General features: G+C 39.0%; 1 protein-coding gene across 1 annotated transcript in view; it reads right to left on the bottom strand.

Annotated features, from left to right (window-relative positions):
• PLPPR5 (phospholipid phosphatase related 5) overlaps positions 1-17,891 on the bottom strand; it is a 169,894-nt gene extending 152,003 nt beyond the window's left edge. The window contains exon 1 of the mRNA XM_036769348.1: positions 17,541-17,891. Coding sequence (XP_036625243.1) covers positions 17,541-17,777 — 237 coding nt within the window. The 5' untranslated portion in view covers positions 17,778-17,891. The remainder of the gene's footprint in view (positions 1-17,540) is intronic.
• Positions 17,892-18,718: the final 827 nt, after the last annotated feature.

Here is an 18,718-nt window from a genome sequence, read left to right as displayed (position 1 = left end):
ACTTTTGATTGATGATATTTTAAAATATGTGAAATGAAATTTGATATTCAGTACTATTTAAACTGTTTCTGAAAATGCCAGTTTTCACTCAGCAGGCTGGTGGCTTTTTTAGTCTTGTTATGACAGATGAAGTATGAGAAACACTGTCAGTATAATCCTGGAATTTTTGGTGTGAACAGTTTTCTTCGTTTTCCCCCCATCCAGTTGCTCATGAGTGTTTCAAATGTACTAAACAGTCTCCTATTAAGCATTTCTTATGGAAAGAATGTGTTGGGGGTTCTTCAGTTGTTGTCATCATTGTTAGTAAAATTAACTATGCCCAATAATTTTAATAAATTTGCATTAATTTAGATGATATTATGGAATGATTGGAACAAATGACATTTTTTTCTAAGTAGTTACTGGTGTTTTCTTCAATTAAAATCAACAAATATTTATTAATTTACAACTATGTACAACCAGGAAGCTAGGTGGATACAGTGGATAGAGTGTTGGGCTTGCAGTCAGGAAGACTCCTCTTTGTGAGTTCAAATCTAGCCTTATGCATTTACTAGCTACGTGACCCTAGACAAATCACTTAACCCTGTTTGTTTCAGCTTTCTCATCTATAAAATGAGCTGGAGAAAGAAATGGCAAACCATTCAAGGATCTTTTCCCAAAACACCCAAAATACCAAAGGGGGTCATGAAGAGTCAGACATGACTGAACAACAACGCAACAAGAACAACCATGCGTAAAGCATAGCGATCATTTCATAAAATTACAGAGCTGATATCAAGAGACATTTGAAATCAGCCTTTTTAAATATCCTATCAATTCAACATTGGTTTTTACATTCAAGTAAGTATTGTCTTCATGTTAAACTCCTTTAGTTTAACGAATCTTATATGGCCTGGTCACACAGCCATCCCCGTATTGTTTCGATGGTCTTTTTTGTATCTGTCCAATTTATTGACTTCTTTCCATCATTCTAGCTTATCAAGATCTTTCTGGGTACTAATTCTGTCATATGCTATATCAGACCTCACTTCTAGCCAGTCAACTGGCACTTATGAAGCACCTACTATGCTCCAGGCACTTTGTAAAGCACTGGAGATACCAAAGGAAAAGACAGACCGCTGCTCTCAAGGAACCCACAGCTCACAGTCTAAAGGAAGAAAGAGGGATGCAACATGTAAAGAGCTAGCTATGAATAAAATATGCATATATACTTACATACACACACATATAATACACATATAGATAGATAAATAGGTAAGTACAGATATAGTAAATTGAACATAATCTCAGAGGGAAGGCACTAAAATTAAGGAAGACTGGGAAAGGCTTATTGAAGAAGGTGGGAATGTTATTGATATTTGATGAAAGCCAGGTAGAAATGAGAATAGAGATCATTCCAGGCATGGGGGAGAGCCACTGGAAATGCTCAATTAGGAAATGCTGTGCTCTATGCCAGGAACAGCAAGAAGGACAGAATCAATGGATCATAGAGTATGCCGTAGGGTGTACAGTATAAAAAGTCTGGAAAGGTAGGAAGGGACCAAGGCTAAAAAAACAAATTGAGTGTTTTGTAATTGATCATGGAGGCAAAAGGGAGACATTAGAGTTGATGTAACATGGTTAGACTTGTGCTTTAGGAAATATAAATTTCACAGCTAAGTGGAAGAAGGAGTGTAGTGGGGAGAGACTTGAGGCATGGAGAAAAAAGACCACTGCAATGGTCCAGACATGAGATGATGAGGGCCTGCACCAAGATGGTGGCGGTATCTGAGAAGTGTATGCAAGGGTGTATGCAAGAGATTTTACAGAGGTCAAATTGACAGACCTTGGCAACATATCAGATGTGAGAGGTGAGAAAGGGTAAGAAGTCAAGGATAACAGTTAGATGTCAAGCCTAGGAGACTGGGAAGATAGGGAAACTCTCAACGATATTAGGAAAGTAGGGAAGAGTGGAGGGTTTGGGGGAAGAGATATTAAGTTCAGTTTCGGACATGTTAAATTTAAGATATCTTCAAGATATCCATTAAATATGTTCAGTAGGCAGCTAGAGATTTGAGACTGGAAGTCAAGAGAGAGGTTGTGGCTGCATATCTCAGAATCCAAGAATTCTATTTCATAAAATTTGATAAACATAGCATCTATGTCTTCAGCCAGCTAAGTCATTTTTGAAAATATTGATGAGTCCTAAGACCAGGAAAGATACCTCAGACATTCCGTTAGATACTATTTCTTAAGTCTGTAAAGCTCTATTAATAACTATTCTTTGAGTCTGGTCATTTAACCAGTGACAAAACCCATGTAACTGTAGTATCTTTTAGGTCTTGGGTTCTTAACCTTTTTGTGTATGTCACATACTCCTTTGACAGCCTAATTCATGAAAACCAATGCTTACTGGGATTTGTTGCCCATATTCATAATTAAAGGAAAAGCTAAATTTCAGCTAGAAGTTAATAAAAAGAGACATGATTTTCCCCCAATATAAGTTTATGGACCCCCTGAAATCTATCCATGGACCCAGGTTAAGAGCCCCTCATCTAGATCCTATCTTCACCACGTGGAAGAAATAGCATGAGTGACTTTGTGAAATGCTTTGATGAAATGCAAGTATACTAAGGCTATGGAATTCCCTTATTCAATTATTCTAATGATGCTGTAAAAATGATACATTTCCCTCATATGACCTCATCGTGATGAAGCCATGCCAGTCCTTAGAGATCACTTCTTCCCTTTTGAAATGATCATAAATCATTTATTGAATAATATATTGTATAATTTTCCCAAGAATAGAAGTTGAGTTCATTGCCCTCTAGTTATTTCAGACTCTCACATCTATTTTTTGCTAATGGGAAAATATCTCTATTTTCTTCTCTCAAATCTCCCATCTTCCACTATTTTTTCAAAGATCTCTGTCAGGAGCTCAGCAAACATTTCTACATGTTCTCCGCCTTCCTTGGAACATAGTTCATACAGAGCTAATGACTTGAATTCCTTGATGTCAGATACATTCTTTTACCATCCAGTTCCTGCTTAGATGAAAACTGAGAGCTAAATAGGTGAGATGACTGTGAGTAATGGAATAATACATACTCTGAAGAATAAAAATAATTATCACTCAGAGGCAGATACCTAAGTGGTGCAGTGGATTAAGTACTAGGCCTGGAATCAGGAAGACCTGAGTTCAAATCCAGCAAACTACCCCATTAACTTTGCCAAGAAAAACCCAAATGGGGTCATGAAAAGTCAGACACTACTGAAAAGTGATTGAATAACAAAAATAAATTATTCAGAAGACAATGGGGAAGTAAAAGGTAGATGTGAGCAAACTACACCAAGTAACAAATAAATAACTATGAATGGGAACAAGAATAAAATTCAATATCAGAGAAATATGACTAAAATAATTTTCATCAAACAAGAAAAGCATCAACGGGTTAGAGAATCTCAATGTTACAAGAGACCTCAGAGACAATAAAAACTAACCTCAAACTAAATAATAATCTTCTCTACAATATACCCAACAACAGATCATCAAGTCTTTGCTTGAAGACTTTTGATGCAGGGGAACCAGCTACCTCTGTCAGTCAGTCAACAAACATTTACTAAGTGCCTACCATCTGGCAGGAACTGTGCTAAATGCTGGAAATACAAAGAAAGGCAAAAGACAGTCCCTGCTCTCAAGAAGCTCATAGTCTAATGGGGGAGACAACATGCAAATAATGTACAAACAAAGTGTATTTGGGATAAATTGAGATAATCTTTAGAGGTAAAGAAGAGATTTGGACAAAGTGTTATAAGAAAATTTAAAGTGTATTTTTCTCCCTTTGGGGGAACAGGGAAGGCTTCACAGAGGTGGTTTCAGCAGAAAGAGGTATAAAGAAATGAATTAGAGGCATAGGCTTCAACCTGTAGGAGTTCACTGACATCAAAGAATGCAGTGTGAGACTGAGGAATAGCAGCTAGCAATCCAATTCAATTGGAATGCTAGAGTACATGAAGGGAAATCATGTGAAATAAAGATCATAGATCTGGAGCTTGAAGGAAATAAAAAGATGGATAGATGAATGAATTAATGAATGCATTAAAAAGATATTTAAAAAGTGCTTCCTATACAGCAATCATAGTGTTAAGAACTGGGAATACAAATAGTAAAACAAGAGAGACTCTGCTGGTTTCTTTCAAATATCAACTAAAATCTTACCTTTTGCAAGAAGTATTTTCCCGGCCCTCCTAATGCTAATTTTTTTTCTTTGAGATGATTTCCACTCTTTCCTCTATATGTCTTGTTTGTATATGGTGTTTGTATGTTTTTCCCCCTTCAGAATGTGAGCTCCTTGAGATCAAGGCCTGTTTTTGTCTTTCTTTGAATTGCCAGTGCTTAATACAGTGCCCAGCACATAGTAAATGGTTAATAAATGTTTGATCACTGACTAATTGACCTGCTATAAAGCTAATATAGTTTATTTAGGAAAAACAACACATTTAAATGAGTTCAACTGTAGGATAGATGGGAAGGCTCCAAAATCCCAACGGTGGCCCGGGGGTCCTTAGGTGCTGCAGCATGCCAAATGGCAGTGCCTGGGCTTCTGAAGGGTATAACAGCTGAGAAAATAATAAGGTCTACAGACCCTTAGGACACAGTTACTAGGTAGATGGTAAAGCTCAGTAGTCTGCCATTTTCCTGGAGGGATGGTTGTTGATGACTCCCAGCTCCTCTGAATGATATGAGCAGCCATGCCACTCACAACTACTCCAAATGTGGTCAGAGTGATCCAGGGGTTTGGGAATTATTGAGGAAAGGTTGGACCTACGGGTAGGTTTTCCCACGTCGGAGGGAGGAGGTACAGAAAGAGAAGGGGAAAGTACACACCCTCTGGGAATTCTCTTCCTGCTCAGGATGAGGTCTGAGTGTCCCAGGTGTTAGAAGGAAGATGGAAGGTGCTTCTGAGGGTAACTCCCTCATTTTACAAATGAAGAAACTGAGTGCCAGAAAGGCTATGTGATTTTGTCCAAGTTCACATAGGTTGAGTATTTGGACCCAAATACTCTCATTCCAAACCCAGCATTATTATTATTACTTTCCATTGCCTAGAGAGGCAGATTAGAACTAGATTATGGAGGATATTAAATGTAAAGGTAAATAATTAATGTTTTATGCTAGAAGCAATAAAGATTTACAGCTTCTTCTTTTTATTTATTTATTTTTAAGCAGGTAAGTGAAACTGCATAGCAAAGAGACCTAAGAAGACTTGGGTGCAATGGTAGCCATCTCTAGGGTGTGGAGAAGGAAAAAAAGAAATTTACATGATAACTTTATTATATGTTTAAAAGGAATAGCAAGTTGTACATAACAGATTTGCAGTTTCACGTGCAATCATTTTTATTATATATGCTATGGAAATGCTTGTTTTATTCAATAAATTAAAAAGAAAATGAATTAAAAAAGACCTCGAGGAAATTCCTCCTTTTATATGTACTGATTATATAACCCTGGACAAGTCATTTCACCTCTGAGATAACACTCTAAGGCTATAAGTTGAAGAGCAGAGGAAGGTATTCCCCGTACAAATCATAGACCTATTCCCCAAAAGACAAAGTGATATGGGAGCTCTTTGTGTATGGGAAAGATTGTTTTGGCAAGCAAGTGAGGTATACAGTTTTGGGCACCACAACTTAAAAAAGGATATTGGTCATTTGGAGAGAATCTGGATGAGGTTAATCAGGATGCTGAAGGGACCTCAGTCTATGCCATCTAAAGAGGAGATTAAGGACCTAGGGATCTCTAAGCTAGCAAAAGAAAAGATTTGGTTGGGGGAATGAGAACTGTATTCAACTATTTGATGAAGTGTCATGTAGGAGCATTTGATTTGTTCTGTTTGACCCCCAAGTTAAGGAGAAAATATTATGAACAAAAAGAAAAAAATAATTCAAACATGGCAGAACCACAATAAGAATTGCACCAGACCTAGCAGTGGCTATCCTAAAAGACCTCAGGTCTTGGAAAACAATATATTGAAGAGGAAAAGAACTGGGCTATGCCAGGAAATATTATACCCAGCAAAGTTAAGTATACTCCTGAAAGAAAAAAACTGGAAAGTTAATGAATTGACAGACTTTCAGGATGTTATTGCAAAAAGAACAGAACTCAACAGAAAATTTGACATAGAAGATCCAAGAAAAATGTTAGATTGCATAACACCAAAGGGATATTACAAGGGACTCAATAAGGACACACTGTTTACTTTTTATACATGGAAATGTAAACTGTATATCTAAGATTGTCATTTAGTAACTGGGTAGTTCAAAAGAAAGAGTGGAGCTGAATATGACATGATTCTAAAAAGCAAAATGATGTGAGAAAATGTAAAAAGAGTAATTATCTCATACAAATGAGGTGTAAGAGAAAGAACTGATATCGAAGGATTAGATGTGGGAGGAGAGCGGGTAGTTCTGGAACCCTACTCTCATCGGGAATGGGTTGAAGATGGAACAATACACGTGTGTGTGTGTGTGTGTGTGTGTGTGTGTGTGTGTGTCTGTGTGTAGGTATAAAAGTCTTCTAAATTCATAAAGAAATAAGAGGGTAAGGGGATGGGGGGGAGGGCATAAGAGAGGGATAAGGAATAGGATAAGGGGGGCATAGAAGGGTGTGTAGATTAACAGGAATTGAGATTAAGAGGGAACAACATATATAAAATATATAAAAAATCTTCCAAATTCAGAAAGGAATAAGAGGGTAAGGGGATAGGGTGGAGGGAGAGGATAAGTTAGGGATTCTTGGAAGAGGGTAAGTTAAGGAATAGAAGGGCAAGGTAGTGGGTAGAAGGAAAGTTGAGGAGTGAGGAGGGATAGGAATATGGTGAGAAGAATAGTGAGGAAAGTAGGAAGGAGGAAAATGTACAACAAGTAATTATAGTTTAGAATGTGAATGGGATGAATTTACTCATAAAATGGAAACTGATAGCAGATTAAAAATTTGAATTCAACAATAAGTTGCTTTTAGGAAATTCTATATAAAGGAGAGATACACATAAACATAAAATAAAGGTCAGGAATAGAAGTTATTATATAAAAAAGCAGGGATGGTAATCATGATCTTAGACAAAGTTAAAGCTAAAGTCAGATTTAATTAAAAGAGAAAAACAGGGAAACTACAATATATACCAGCCATATTAATAAATGGTTTCAGACCATATAAAAAAACTAGGCAGTATAAAAATATGGGGGTATGCCTGCCAAGACCAACACAGGAATTATATAAATATAAACACAAAACATCTTTTATACAAAGTTAGATCTAAATAATTGAAATAATATTTATTGTGCATGGGTAGATAAAGCTAATATAACCAAAAAATGAATTTTACATGACTAATCTATTTATGTAATACCATCCCAATTAAATTACTTAAAAATTATCTTACTGAGTCAGAAAAAAATAATAACATGGTTCATTTGGAAAAGCAGAGAGAGGATCAGGAACTCCAAGGAAATCAGGGGAATAAGATGTGAAGGAACTAGATTCAGTAGTATCAGACCTCAAACCATACTGTAAGTTGAGATGGGTGCTGAAGTTTAAAATGGATTATTTTGATTATTTTAAATTTTTAAAAAAATTCCTGTATAAATAAAACCTATGTAGCTAAGAATGGAGGGAATACAGAAAAATTATGAAAAACTCTCATATCTCAATCTCCCAGATGGAATGTAATTTGGTCACAATATTGTTGTGGTGTAAGAAATTATGAGATTGTGGATTTAGAAAAAATATGGAAAGACTTGGACTTATGAAGGTAGATGCTATCCACCTACAGAGAAACAGATGACAGGTGGAAATAAGCATAATACGGTCTTACATATATGCATTTCAGTGTATATATGTGTATGTTTATGGATATCTGTGTATATATACATACATATGTGTGCGTGTGTGAATATGTGTTTATCCACACTTAACTGTAGCCTTCTGAGGTGAGGGGAAAGGAAGGAGAAAAATAAAGTAAAAAGTGCATAGCAGAGGACAAAAGAAAACATACAAGGAAGCAAAGATGGACAATCGTGAAAATAATGTGTAGTATTTATTACATAGATTTTCTTGAAATGGAAATTTATTGCTTTATATTGAATCCTCTCTTATGTTCTGCTGTGTTCATGGCATTTTTTTCCTTTTCTTATTTTTGTATTTAAGTTTAAAATAAATTAAAATATAATAAAAAAAAGATTTGTTCTGTTTGGTCCTAGAGAGGAGAACTGGGAGCAATGATGTTGCAACAATTTCGTTAGCAGCTACTGTGGCTATGTAAAACCAACAACAACCAGCACACAGAACACTGCAAGCCCAGGTTCTTTTGATCAGCTTTACTAAGGAAAGCAACATTAAGGAGTTAACAATCTTACTTAATCCAGCATACAAATATCATTCACTCAGTTCAGGGGAAAAAGCCAGCACCCTGAACTTCAGAGCAAATACAAACAAATTACAAACATCAACAGACAGACCTTGTCTGATTCAAATCTCAATGCATGGTTACCAGAGTTTAACAAAGTCCGAACATCAGGGTTTACAAGCTGGAGGACTCTTAACTACAGCTGGCCAGAGTCTCCACATCAGCACACTGCCAAGAGTGAGAGCCCTAAGCAAATACCTCTGTCTCTCTTTTTGTGCACTCTTTAGCCATCATCAAACATCATCTGAGCGACCAGAACTTAGGCTCTTACTATTGGCTCTGGAGTTAGCACCTCCCCCTAGGACCTCGAGGACTTCATACCCACATCGACTTAGCACCTAATAGATAGGAGTTTGGGCCTGGGGATTAGCACCTAATAAGACTCAATCAAAGACACCCAACTTAATTGATATTATAAATGGGTGGAAAGTGCAAAAAGATTAATTTAAGTTTGATGTCAGAAAAATATTTCTTAACAATTAGAGTTGTTCCAAGATGAAACGGGCTGCCTTGAGAGGTGGTGGATCCACCTTAAAAGTCTTCAAATAGCTGAATGACCACTCAATGAGTATGTCATTATAATGACCCCTTTCAGCTATAGATTGTATTACAGGGTCATCGTGGTCCTTCTACCTCTAAATTCTGGGATTCTTTGATTCTGAGCCAACCGCAGGGTAGACTTTAAAACACTAAAATTTTGAGCCTGAGTAATGGGAAAATGTGAGTGACTCTCAACAAAGAGGACTGTATGGCTATAAACAAGCTTCTGTCCCGCTCTGAGACTCAGTTTCCTCATTTGTAAAATGAGAGCAATAATATTTGCCCTACATATTTCATAGCGTTGTTGACAGCTAGGTACTGCAGTGGATGAATGTTGGACTTGAAGTCAGGAAAAACCCAAGTTAGAAACTGATTCCAGACACTCCTTGACCTTGGGGGAGATAGTCTCTCTTAATCTCAGTTTTCTAATTTATTAAATGGGAATAATAGAGCCTACCTCACAGGATTATTGTTTTTCTTTTTTTTCTTTTTTTGGGGGGTTGAGGGGAAGGAAGGGCAATTGGGGTTAAGTGACTTGCCCAAGGTCACACAGCTAGTGTGTCAAGTGTCTAAGGTCACATTTGAACTCAGGTCCTCCTGACTCCAGGGCCAGTTCTCTACTCACCATGCCACCTAGCTGCCCCTCTCATAGGATCATTGTGAGGATCAAATGAAATAATATAAGTAAAACACTTTTTAAACCTTAAAGTATTACATAAATGCTAGTTATTATTAGTGCGAGCAAAGACCATTTCCTAAAACTTAAAGTCTTTATAAATTGAGGCTACTATTATCACCAAGGCTTACCCCAGAAACTCATGAAAACTATCAACAAAGGCATGAAAGGATCTTTGCTACTGGTCAACATTGCCCCTTTTGCTCCATGTCTTACTCTTTTGTGCAGCCCAGTAGCAAGGACACTAGCGATGAAGTTGTAAGAGCTGTCCTAATCCCTGTCCTCACCAAGTTCCTAGTCCTGGGCTGTCTAAAAATCATTTTCAATTTACTAATATGTATATATTTCTATTCTCATTCCTCTCCTATCTGTACTTCAGACTTCCTTTACCATGCCCCAACTCTTCACCCTGACACTTTACTCTGTCCCTGAAATTCAGTTTGGAAGTACCCTCCACCCTCTTGTGCCTCTCCCTCTGATTGAATCTCCATGTAAAAAGGTTACCCAGAAAAGCCATATCTTCATTCGTCTCCATGATAAACTCTGGACCATCTCTATTATGACACTGCTGGTATTTTCCCCTCCCCACCTTTCAGCTTTTTAAAAATGTTGTCTTCTCCTATTAGAATGTAAGCTTCTTGAGAACAGAGGCTTTCTTTCCTTCTGCTTGTATGACCAGGGCTTGGAACAGTGCCAGGCATATAATAAACTCTTCATAAATGCTTGTTGACTGACTGACTGACTGTTAATGTGTTGGGTCTCCCATCAGGATATAATCCCCTTGTGCATCCGACGTGGGACCTGACACATAACAGGTGATTAATAAATGTTTGTTGAATGAGCAAATGAAGTCCTGGGTCCAAATCCTGGATTTGTCACTTTCTTCCTGTGTTAGTACCTTGGGCAGGCCTCAGTTTCCTTACTTGTAATATGAAGGATTTGGATTAGGTCATCTCTAATATCCTTTCTAGCTCTAACTCTATGAACACAGCTTTGAAAAATGCCTCTCATTGTCTTTAATGTTTATTTTGCAACACTATTCGTTCTGGTCTTTAGCCTTCTCAATATTTTTTCTTTCATATATTCTATTTGAGGGAGATTAAGAATACCATAGGGGAAGGACCATTGACTTTGCAGTTATTCTAAAGATTGTGATGTAATTGAGTTATTCCTAAAAACAAAGGCAGAGTTCATTACTAAACAAAGGGACATAATGATCTAATTAACAAACCTCATATTTAGAATCCCAGGATAAGAATTAAGGTCTGGAAGGTACCTTTGAGGTTATAAATAATGAATTTGGAGCTGGAAGAGACCTTAGAAGTGATCTAGTGCAATTGTCTCTTTTAACAGTTATGGAAGTAGAGGCAGAGAATGGTTAAATGATTTGCTTAAGGTCACACTGGCAGTAAATGGCAGAACCTGGATTTCAACCCAAAGTCCTCAAGAAATAGCATTTTTTTCCACTGCAGTACACCAATCTAGTCTAATCTCATTTCACAAATGAGAAAGCTGACCCTAAGAAATAGTAATTAACTTGCTTTAAGGCACAGAAGGAATAAATGAGGAAAACAGGATTAATATGAGGAAATGAAAAAGCATGGCTTCATGGATTTGGAGACAATGAACTTGGGTTCAAATGCTGTGCTACCTTACCTTTGTGAACTTGATTGGACATCTAAGGTGCTTTCCATTTCAATCATTCATTATGGAGGCAACTAGGTGGTACAGTGGATAGAGTGGGGGCCTGGAGTCAGAGAGACCTGAGTTCAAATCCAGCTTCAGATGCTAACTAGCTGTTTGACCTTGGGCAAGTTACTTAATGTCTCAGACTCAGTTTTATTATCTGTGAAATAGGGATGATAATAATACCACCTCCTTCCTAGGGCTGTGACTCTGAACAAATCACCTAGCCTCTCTCATACTCAATTTCCTCATCTGTAGAATGATGGGAATAATAGCCAATTAGAACCTATTTCCCAGAGTTATGAGGAAAAAAACCGAGAGGCAATATTTGAAAAGTATTTTGAAAGCCTTAGAGCACTCTACAAATGCTAGTTTATTATTAATTTTCTGATCTTTGATTTATAAGTCCTCTGATTTCAAATCCAGCAGTCTTTCTACTAGGACCATTTCAATCAATGAGCATTTATTAAACACCTACTATGTACAACACACAATGCTAAGCATTGAGTTTATAAAGATAAAGATCAAAGAGTTCCTGAATTCAAGAAATTTATATTCTGCTAAGAGGACTGCATGGGGCAATCAGAAACTTCTTCCAGGCCAAAATGTTCATCAATAGGCACTTTTTGTACTTTTAGTGGTAGGGAAGAAGAAACAAGAGAGATCTGCCATTTTGGCAAGTCCAAGTAGTGATGAGACATCATGCGAGCTTTGCCACCATTGCCTTTACTGAGGGATGATGCACCAGATACAAGATCCCTCACTGCCATTTTCTTCTCCTGTAGTGACACCCATTCTCTTGGAATTACAGGAATAGGAGAAACAACAGCAGCTGCAATATCCTCCCAATTCTCTAGTTCCGAGTGAGGATGGCTTTCTTGGATGGGCAGGGCATTAGAAGTGATGGAATAAGGGCCTTCTCATCCAAAGCTACCTTTACCTGGCATTAATTTCACCAGTTCTAATAAAGTACAGAGTTATTTTCTAACACTCTATAAGAGGTAAAGGAGGAAGAAAGAGAGAGGGAAAGAGAAAACAGAGAGAACAGGAAAGAGACAGAGAAAGAGAGGGAGAGAGAAAGAGGGAGAGAACGAGAGAAAGGTTTATAATTTGATCCTCATAACCACCCTTTGAGGTAATTGCACTTTATGGTTGCCATTTTAAAGATGCGTAAATTGAAGCTGAGAAATATTAAGTGATTTGCTCTCAGTGTCACATAGCTAGTAAGCATCTGAAGAAGAACTCAAAATTCCATCTTCTGAAATACCAATCCAGTGCTCTAACCACTATACCACATTGCCTCAATAAGGCCTGCTATATTCATTGCACTAAGCTAGATATTGAAGATACAAAGATGAAGAATGACCCAGTTCCTATACTCATGGAGCACATAACCTGCTAGAGGGTTAGACATGTAGGTCAAACAAGAGAGGAAAAAAAATTAGGAAGAGAGGGATCACTTCTAGTTGAAGAATGTGACTCTTTTATTAGGTATCATTCAGAAAACACAGAGACCAGTTGGATGATGGCTGCCAGTAGTCACCATGTGTGAAGTTCTCGGAGCAGAAGGCATGATTCTCAATAGAATCTTGGAGTTTGAAAAGGATTCTGAGACCACCAAGCTAAACTGATATCTGAATAAAATAATTTTCTCCATAGCCGACCCTACATGTGAAGAATCTCTCGTAGCAAAGAAGAATTCCGCTGGTTTCCAAAGCAGGGCATTAAAAAGAATCACAGAATCTGAGGGTTGGGAGAGACCTCAGAGACCATCTAGGCCAGCCCAAAGGACAATGCTTTGGAGTAACCCTGATTCCTAGGAAGCTCCTGTTTATATCAGCTAAATCTTCCTTCGATAAAACTCCTACCTATTGCTCCTAGTTCTGGCTTCTGGGATTAAGCAAAACACATACAATTCCTCTTTCACCTGGAAGCACTTCATACACTTGAAGGCATGGCCCCCTTAAGCCTTTTCTTTTCCATTTTAAACATCCCTAATTCTATCAACTGATCTTCATGTAGCACCTTCTTGAGGACTTTCACCACGCTGGTCACTGTTCGTTGGACACTCACCAGCTTAACAATATTCTTAATAAAATATGGCACCCAGAACTGAACCTAATTATCAGAAGAAGGTTGATCAGAGCATAGGACACTCTGACTAACCATGGGTGATAAAGGTCATTTAATCAATCAGAATTAAACAGTACCTATGATAGAGAAAGCAAGGTCAAGAACAGGGGTGTCAAACTCAGAAACTGAGGCCCCCAAAACCATGTATAAGGCTCCCTGCCAGTCATTATTGACTTAAAAAATTATGTATTAGCATTATCTATATTTTACTGTTTTTATTTATTTGGCTAAATATGTCCCAATTATATTTTAATCTGCTTTTGGCTACATTCAAGAGTGTTATGGGCCACATGTGGCCTGTATTATTTGACAAGGAAGGGTATAAAGGATCGAATGCTGGACTTAGAGTCAGAAGAACCCAAGTTCAGATCCTTCCTCAGTCACTTATTATCTATGTGACCATGCACAAGTCACTTAAGCTCTCAGATCTTCGGTTTCCTCATCTGTGACATGTGAATAATAATACCTATAGTACCTACCACAGGATGTTCTCAAGGCTTAGCTATTCAAGTTTAAACCTGCACTGAGACTTTGGGAACACTCTGTATCTATGTCTATGTCTACATCATATATATATATATATATATATATATATATACATATATATATATACACACACACACATATATATACACACAAATATACATACAAACATATATGTACACGTACATATATGCATATGTGTCTGAATGTGTCTATGAAGGGCTTTACATATTTTTAAAAGTACCATATAGAAGATAAGAACTGGATCTATGATATAATTTTTATAGGGAACTCCCAGAGGAGGACAATTCCTCTAACAATCCAGGTCAGCTTCTCCTTTGTAATTTAGAGCATAAATATCTATGGTTATTGATGCCTTTTTGCTGTGTCAAGTGATAAGCAGATCAGGCTAAATAGTGAGTAACTATTTTTTACAGGATTTATAATGCAAAGCATCTAAGTAACAAAATCTAAATTCCAGGCACAATATGACTGATCAGGAATTTCTGATGACTTTCTCTTCCTATATTTAAAAAGAAAGAAATACCATTGAGCATCTATCTGATCTGAAAGAAATTCACTATATTTAACTTTGTGATTTCTATCTTAGAAGTGCACAAAAAAAAATCCACTGTTGATAGTGAGGGGTAAGAAATCTTAGGATTCCAGAGCAAAGGCTAGGAGATGTTTTCCTAAAGATGCTTTATCACTACAGTCAAGGTGGTGAAAGATAGAGAGGAACAAGGAGTCATTCATTTTTTGTTAGACTGGAGTATTCGATCTCAGATACACAAGTTGACTTCAAGATCATCCATTCATAGGTATACAGTTTTACAGGTGAGAAAACTGAGATCTTAAAAAGTTAAATCTAATGTGTGTTACAGAGTTGTTAAGTGGCAGACCAACCCTGATTTTCTGATTGCAAGTTTCAACTTTTTCTATATTACACTATAAATGGAATTTTTTAATGTGAATTGAATTTGTCACCATTTTGTCACAGTAGCTGCTAAAAATGTGAATTCCTATGGATTAGAGTAATTGACTTGTATACTATTTAAAGAATAAAAAAAATAGAATTCTTTCCTCCTTTTTCCCAAGTCTATAGAGGGCATCTTTCCTCAATGAAGAGTGAGAAGAGCAGGATATCTTAGTCTGGATTCCTCCCTCACCTTCACAGCCCAGTCTTTCCCCTACTATTCCTTTCTTCTCTTCAGAATTACTCACATTTCTCTTTCCCCACCCCACCCCACTACCACTATTCAAAGAGATGCAAATAAGATGCAAAATTATATATACTGTCTCATCATGCTTCACTATCCATCTTCTTGCCTGTTTTTAAGAGAGTGCCCCTTGCAAAGATGAAAACAACCTAGTACTCTGATTCAAAATGATACTAATTATTAATCATAACCTCTAGTCATGGATAAATTCATGGGGCCTGGAAAGTCCTTGGACTCACATACTGAACAGACATTATCCAGGAAAGAGTTAAAGCCACTATTGATTATGCCAATATCCAAGCTAGTGACCTGGAAGCAACAACCTGTTTTTTTTTAATCCCCCTGACAAATCACTGAACTATTCAGTCCACTGGAAAATATAAGCCTGAAAAAGAGAATCTTTTAAAACAATCATACAAACAGTACTGAAAGTCCCAAAGTAACAGAATGATTTTTCCATCCTAAAATCAAAAACAGGCTGAATTTGGAGTCTATGACACATTCTAGCAAATTGGCAATATGATAAAAAGCAAATGGCAATAAAGATTTCTAGTGGAAGGTATAATAGATTATGAATCATTGTGCTAGAACTGAATGTGAAGTCATAATCAGGAGAGTGTACTCAGTAAAAAAAAAACAAAAGTTATTCTCAAGAAATATTTCCTTCGATTTTTTTTGTTCAATCCCTATCATAAAGAGACACCTTCTTGTTCCTAACTTATACATATCATCGTGGGCTTCCACACTATTTTGTATTCTAACAATTTGTGTATATGTATATTCTTCCCCTTCCCCCCGGAAGGCTAGTTCAAAGTCATATTGATCACACTATTCCATCTCCACCCAACAGAGTACTATAGTACAAACTCAACAATTATCTGCTGAACCAGAAACTTCTATTTCAAAACCCTCTTTTTGATTTTGAATTTATGAATTCATAGCGTCTACAGCAAAATAAAAACATATGTAAAACTTAGAGCCGTGTTTGTACATATTAATTGCAGAGAACAGAAGTTCTTATCATTTGATATTACAATGTGCACATTCACAGATTCTCATGAAAGAACAAGAAGAAGGCCTCTAGTGCCCTGGGTAGTGCCTTTGTGAAGGGCTTATGGGAAAGCACGGACAAGAATGACACAGGATGACAGGTGGGGAGGGGTTTCAATCAACATTGATACAGGGAGCTCAGTTCAAATAAAATCAGGATTCAGTGAAGTTCAGCATGTCCATATTCAACTCAAGTTTCTCCTTCCCATCTAGATTCATTTTCTAGTCTCCTCTTTGACATCTGATGAAACACATAGGAGTGGAAATGCCTGCGTGATGTGTAAGATTTTTCTAAAGAAAATAATTAATAATAGCTGTTGTTGGAGTTACCAACTTTATGTACAATAATATATTTATTTTAAATATAAAGTAGCAGTAAATATACATACATATTTAGATGCATATATGCACACATCCCATTTATATAGAAGATACAGGGGTCTATAAATTAGTTGCTAACTGGAATCCTAAATAAAATTGTCTAAACTAACAAGATTTAAGATGCTTGATAAAATAAAACTGCATTAAATGAAATCGTGTGCTCTCTTGATTTCCAAACTGTTTCTCTCCCCCCACTCCTCTTTTTTTTTTTTCCAAGCTAGGGATTTCTATGTCAAGGTTAGTCACTTTCTTTTCAAAACACTGACGATTGCTTAGTCCCATTGATAGTTTTTTTTTTTTTTAAATTTTCAGTCATCACTCCAGCTATACTGTTTAATATTGGGAAGGGCAGTGTTAGATGGTCTAAGCGACCAGAATGGGAGAACCGGGAATGCTTTCCTCTCCTTCATGACCATCCCATTATCAGCCCCCTTCCCCCACCCCCACACACCTCCCCAGTGGCCACAAGAACTCAGCACTAACCTGGAGAGGGTAGAGATAAAAATTCACGGTGAAGATTATTATTTCTCCTATTCTACCTCTCTCCCTTCCCCCCTCTGCCCTGACTGTTTTCCACCCCCTACCCCTACCCACAAGAAGCCAACATTAGCAGCCATTGTGGGGGTCTGAAGAAGAGAAGACGGTAGACCTGAAGACAGTCGACAGTTGACTGCCCGGTGGACTTTCCTCCCCCAACTCACACATATGCCCCAGTCCCCTCAAAGAGTGTTGTCTGGGGAAGGGGTTTCCAACAAGTTGAAGAAACTTAGAAGGAGATGCTAGCACACATCTGGGCACCTGAGAGGGCTGCTGGGGTGATGGGGGTGGGGGGAGGAGGCAAGAACCAGAGGAAAAGAGAACAAGAGTCAAAGGCGATCTCGAGTGGAGTGGGCACCCCCCACCCAACCCCCGCCTCTCTCTGCTTACCACTAGGACGGGGACCCCAGCAGCCAGCGAGTAGAGGAGCACGGGCGGCACGGCGCTGCTGTCCTCCGGGCCCGGGTAGGGCTTGCGGTAGGCGTTGTCGTTGCAGAAGAAGCCCTGTACATTGACGGTGAACGTGTCCGTGTACTCGAAGTAATAAGCCAGCATCACCGTCCCTGCCATGATCACCATCTGGAAATAAAGCATGCTGCTGGTGAGAGCCGAGGGGAGCCGGGGCATGTACGCCTTCCCGGGCTGAGCCGGCGGACCCGGGAGCCCCCCTCCCCGGTGGCGGCAGCGGTGGCAGCACGCGGGCTCCGGGATGGCATCCACCGGGGGCAGGAGCGGCAGCAGGAAGGGGATTGATGGAGGTGGAGAAGGAGGAGGAGGAGACGATGATGGAGGAGGACGAAGAGGAGGAGGAGGAAGGAGGAGGGAGGAGGACGAGGAAGAAGAGGAGGAGGAGGAGGACGAGGAAGAGGAAGAGGAGGCTAGCCAGGACAGGGCCGATGCCCTGGCTTCCGAGACTCTTCACTCCACGTCTGGGGTAGAGGAAGAGAAGTAGGAGGAGGTGGCGGCCGCAGGGCAATCCTCGTGGATCCCGCCCCGAGGGAGCAGCGCTGGGGTATGGGCTCAAGCTCAAGGGTGGGGAGTCCCGGGCCAGTGGCTGCAGCTTCAGCGGCAGCTGCGCCGCACTGGCACGAGACCATTCACCCTGACTGGAGGAGGGGAGCGGCTCTCTCAGCCTAGGGTCAAGCCCCCCTGACCTCCCGGAGGAGGTGGCTGCATTCACCGCGGCAGCCCTTGCTGGGCTCAAAGGCGCGCGTACACCAGCCTTGGGAAAGGATGTGGAGGCGGGAGATGCTTGATCTAGGGGCAACAGGGGTGGGGGTGGGGGAGAAGGAGGGAGACGAGATGAAGGCAGAGTGGGTTGGGGGAGGCAGTATGGTTTTGGAATCCCCCCCTTCCCGTGAAGGAGCAAGGGAGCTAAAGACAATCTAAAATTCACTATTAAAATGGTTGTCTTTGCACTGCTTTCGCGCTCCAGCCTCGCATGGAAAAGTGTTGCCTGAATCTACAAGAGTTTGCAGCCAGCTGAGAGGGTTGGAGGAGAAATCTCATATCCACTCCCCAAGCTCGAGCTTCTTAGACTCTGAGAGGTCGTGGACAAGAGCACAGGA

This window comes from Trichosurus vulpecula, chromosome 7, assembly GCF_011100635.1.
Source record: "Trichosurus vulpecula isolate mTriVul1 chromosome 7, mTriVul1.pri, whole genome shotgun sequence".
NCBI classification, from domain to species: domain Eukaryota; kingdom Metazoa; phylum Chordata; class Mammalia; order Diprotodontia; family Phalangeridae; genus Trichosurus; species Trichosurus vulpecula.
The sequence above is the reverse complement of the archived record's forward strand: the minus strand, read 5'-3'. Positions and strand labels throughout refer to the sequence as shown.